Source organism: Stigmatopora nigra, chromosome 13 (genome assembly GCF_051989575.1).
Source record: "Stigmatopora nigra isolate UIUO_SnigA chromosome 13, RoL_Snig_1.1, whole genome shotgun sequence".
NCBI classification, from domain to species: domain Eukaryota; kingdom Metazoa; phylum Chordata; class Actinopteri; order Syngnathiformes; family Syngnathidae; genus Stigmatopora; species Stigmatopora nigra.
This window is the reverse complement of record NC_135520.1, coordinates 11,266,248-11,270,400: the sequence shown is the minus strand read 5'-3', so window position 1 is coordinate 11,270,400 and position 4,153 is coordinate 11,266,248. Positions and strand designations below refer to the sequence as shown.

The 4,153-nt window shown below is 27.7% G+C and overlaps 1 protein-coding gene across 1 annotated transcript; it reads right to left on the bottom strand.

Moving 5' to 3' along the window:
- Positions 1–1,970: 1,970 nt before the first annotated feature.
- Positions 1,971–3,553, bottom strand: LOC144206377 (cytochrome c oxidase assembly factor 8-like). Its single transcript, XM_077731338.1, has 4 exons — positions 3,356–3,553; positions 3,224–3,287; positions 3,062–3,152; positions 1,971–2,992 (listed from the first exon to the last, which is right to left on the bottom strand). The coding sequence occupies exons 1-4, from the start codon at positions 3,419–3,421 to the stop codon at positions 2,884–2,886; spliced, it is 330 nt and encodes a 109-aa protein (XP_077587464.1). The 5' UTR covers positions 3,422–3,553; the 3' UTR covers positions 1,971–2,883.
- Between the last annotated feature and the right edge of the window lie 600 nt (positions 3,554–4,153).

Sequence of the window (4,153 nt, the reverse complement as noted above, 5' to 3'; positions counted from 1 at the left end):
AAGAGGGAAGGTGATGGGGGGAGTGTAAAACGCGCTCGCATCCTGATCGCCAAGGAAAGCGCACTACAGTACACCAAGGACGTTTTCTTTTCATTACAGCAGCGCTTCTCAATTATTATTGTTTATTTACTACCGTATTTTCTCATAATATCAGCCTTATTTGTACCTAAAAAATGATGACTGAATCAAGGGTACGGCATGTGCGCACAAGACCTGCTATATTCTTTTTCACCACTAGATATCGACAAATTAACATTGCTATTTGTTGGTTATTTTCTGTTTTGCAGTAAGAACACAACCACTAGTCTTGCCTCGATTATCACGACTTCACTTATCGCGAATTCTTTGTTTTTTCTGCTATTAATTATTTAAATTTATTCATTTTAAGTTCATAAAAACTACACACAGGTGGACATGATCTGGATTTGAACCCAGGACCCAAGAGCTGTGAGGCTGACACGCTAACCACTTGTTCCACTGGGCCACCCCCATTGATAAATTATTATTTTTATTTAGAAATAACAGTCCTGTCCGTTCATTGACAAGGGCTGCCATAAACTATCATTTTAATTTTATTCCGTCAATCAGATTATTTTTGTCTTTAATTAAATTATATAGAAGTGTTGGATTGGATTGGATAACTTTATTCGTCCCGTATTCGGGAAATTACATTGTGGCAGTTCTTTGATCCTTCACTAGTTCATGGCTTCAGCACATTATATATATGTATGTATATATGTATGTATATATATATGTATATATATATGTATATATATATGTATATATATATATATACATATATATATATATATATATATATATATATATATATATATATATATATATATATATATATATATATATATATATATATATATATATATATATATATATATATATATATATATATATATATATATATATATATATATATATATATATATATATATATATATATATATATATATATATATATATATATATATATATATATATATATATATATATATATATATATATATATATATATATATATATATATATATATATATATATATATATATATATATATATATATATATATATATATATATATATATATATATATATATATATATATATATATATATATATATATATATATATATATATATATATATATATATATATATATATATATATATATATATATATATATATATATATATATATATATATATATATATATATATATATAGATATATATATATATAGATATATATATATATATATATATATATATATATATATATATATATATATATATATATATATATATATATATATATATATGTATATATATATATATGTATATATGTATATATGTATATATGTATATATGTATATATGTATATATGTATATTTGTATATATGTATATTTGTATATATGTATATATGTATATACGTATATATGTATGTCTTTAAATGTTTCAAAAATATTTTTAATAAATAAAAAAATATAGTTAAAAGGATATTTTCTTTTTTAAATTAAAAACAAGCATATTCAGACAATTTCTGGGTCAAAAACATCTCTAAAGAATTCAATTATGAAAACAGTTAGTCTAACCCTAAGTGCCAATCCAATTTCAAATGTACTGAACGCCGATTGCTGTCAATTGCAGCCAATTGGTTAATTTATGAAATTAGGTCTTACAGTAGGAAGGTTGTCAAAGAAAAAATAGTTTGGGTGTTTTAAGTGGTATGATAGCAATATTTATGTGGTCAGATTAGAGCTGGGAAATATGATAAAAATTATTATCCATGATAAAAAAAATTATCAGTTGACATTGATAATTAACACGATACCTTTCACATAAATAAATTACTTTTCTCTTTATTTAAATATGAAAATAACTTACCGTACCTTATAAAAAAAGAAAATATGAAATATGATGATTTTAATAAGTAAATAAGACAACTCCCTCCGTATATTATGAAAAGGAAAGAATAAAACCTGCTGAAATATTGACAGGCATCTTTATTTCTATACATTTGCCTTCAGATCAAAAGTTGCTGTGCAATATGAAATAAATAAAATAAGTAAGCAGACTATTTTCACCCTCACAAAAAGAAACAGCGTAAATTTACTTCACAAATGGCTATTTACAAAAACCAAAAAAGTGGGATTAATTGAACAAATTTTAACCCAACATAAAAAGCTTTACATTTTTGTACTGTTTTTAGAACTTTTTTCATAAAATGGGAAAACATTTTGATATCACATAACAAAAATATTACAGGCTGTCCTCCAATGATTGGGTTAAGGACATAAATAAGGCTGCGTTGTGAAGGCATTACAAAAAATGCCAGAGAATTCACTTGGATCTTTTGATGGGTCGTCTTGCATCTCATAATCACTTATTTTGGCTGTGTTATTGTCCTTTTGCGTTCATATTCCGTGTTAGCCTCTATTGCTAACATGCTAAAAATATGTTTCCTTGCTGTCAATTGCTCATTCTCCTGAGTGTTGTTCTGGAACTGGCGTTCATCTCACAACAGCGCTCCCGTTCCCTGTGGTGGTCAGGTGGTGTATTACAGTTTAAAATTATCGAATTTTGAGTTTTAAACATTACCGTTGACAAAAATTATTTCACGATAATTATTGTTATTGTTTTATCCCCCAGCTCTAGGCCAAGTTTAAAGACGTCATTTTTCGAGCAACTTTGGTTTGTACATCATTCTCAATGGCAGCAAATGAGTTAATTGACGACCAAAATAGTTGGTTACATTTAATCATTCAGTTTGGATAATCAGGCAGCCCTGTAATTGACCAATTTAGCTGTAGTCTGATACTTTGGCGACAATATCAATCTAAGATAATGTGTTAACAAAATCGGTTTATGATCATAATGTAGATTTGCCATGGTGTTTATCCTTGAGCTTGTTCCACAAGTTGTGCAGTGCAACACGAGCCATTAGGAAGGTGATTGACAAATTGCGCCGGTACCACTCCCTGGAAACAAAAGAAAGAAAATCAGTGTTTCCCAAACAACACTTGTGTGCATGCGTGCAGACCACCCACCTATTGTAGCAAGCATGTCGTACTCGGTTTTTGTCCAAGAAATTCTTGTAAAAGATGGACATCTCCTCACTGCTTAGTGTGCGGCGGCGACCTGCAAGGCACACGTCAGGAGTCATTTCAAACCACTTTGGCGCACTACCGGAAGTGGTGATTTGGAAAAACCTTTTTGATCGCACTCAGTTAAGCCTTGAGTCTTAAGATGGGAGACAATGAAGGCATCTTTTTCCTGTAATGAACACAAACAAATGATTAATGGGTTTAATCAAATGGACACGAATGAATACATTGAAGTACCTTGCCGAACATGAGGTTCTGCTCGGCCCAAAATTGGTGGTTCCAGTCTTCGGTGTCCTGCCGCATATTCCTCAGGCGTCTCTCAACTTCTGACTCATTCTTCCCTTTACGATAGATGATCGGTCGCAGGTTGGAAAGTGGGTTAGGTGGACCGATCCAATCGTGCGTGGCACTCGGTGCTGGGAGCAACTTGGACCTCTGAATGCCAACAAGACATGTCACAACACGAAACAACATTGAACTTTTTGTTAAATAACTAACAACAAATCAAGTATTAGATTAAAAGTTATTTACATGGAAAAAAATGAAAAAGTGTTATTTCATTTGAAAAATCTGAGTTATCAATTTATTCCCCCAAATAATCCATTTATCCATTAATTTTAACAATGTAAAAAAAACTTTTCTTTGTCTTCTTGTTTCATTTATATATATATATGTTTCATTTATATATATATATATATATATATATATATATATATATATATATATATATATATATATATATATATATATATATATATATATATATATATATATGTATATATATATATATGTATATATGTATATATGTATATATGTATATATGTATATATGTATATTTGTATATATGTATATTTGTATATATGTATATATGTATATACGTATATATGTATGTCTTTAAATGTTTCAAAAATATTTTTAATAAATAAAAAAATATAGTTAAAAGGATATTTTCTTTTTTAAATTAAAAACAAGCATATTCAGACAATTTCTGGGTCAAAAACATCTCTAAAGAATTCAATTATGAAAACAGTTAGT

Excerpts from the sequence above, each read along its gene's own strand:
- LOC144206377 (XM_077731338.1), bottom strand. The coding sequence starts at position 3,421 with ATGCGGCAGGACACCGAAGACTGGAACCACCAATTTTGGGCCGAGCAG. Across the intron at positions 3,288-3,355 it reads AGAACCTCATGTTCGGCAAG|GAAAAAGATGCCTTCATTGT; the intron begins GTACTTCAATGT and ends TGTTCATTACAG. Across the intron at positions 2,993-3,061 it reads CGACATGCTTGCTACAATAG|GGAGTGGTACCGGCGCAATT; the intron begins GTGGGTGGTCTG and ends TTTTGTTTCCAG.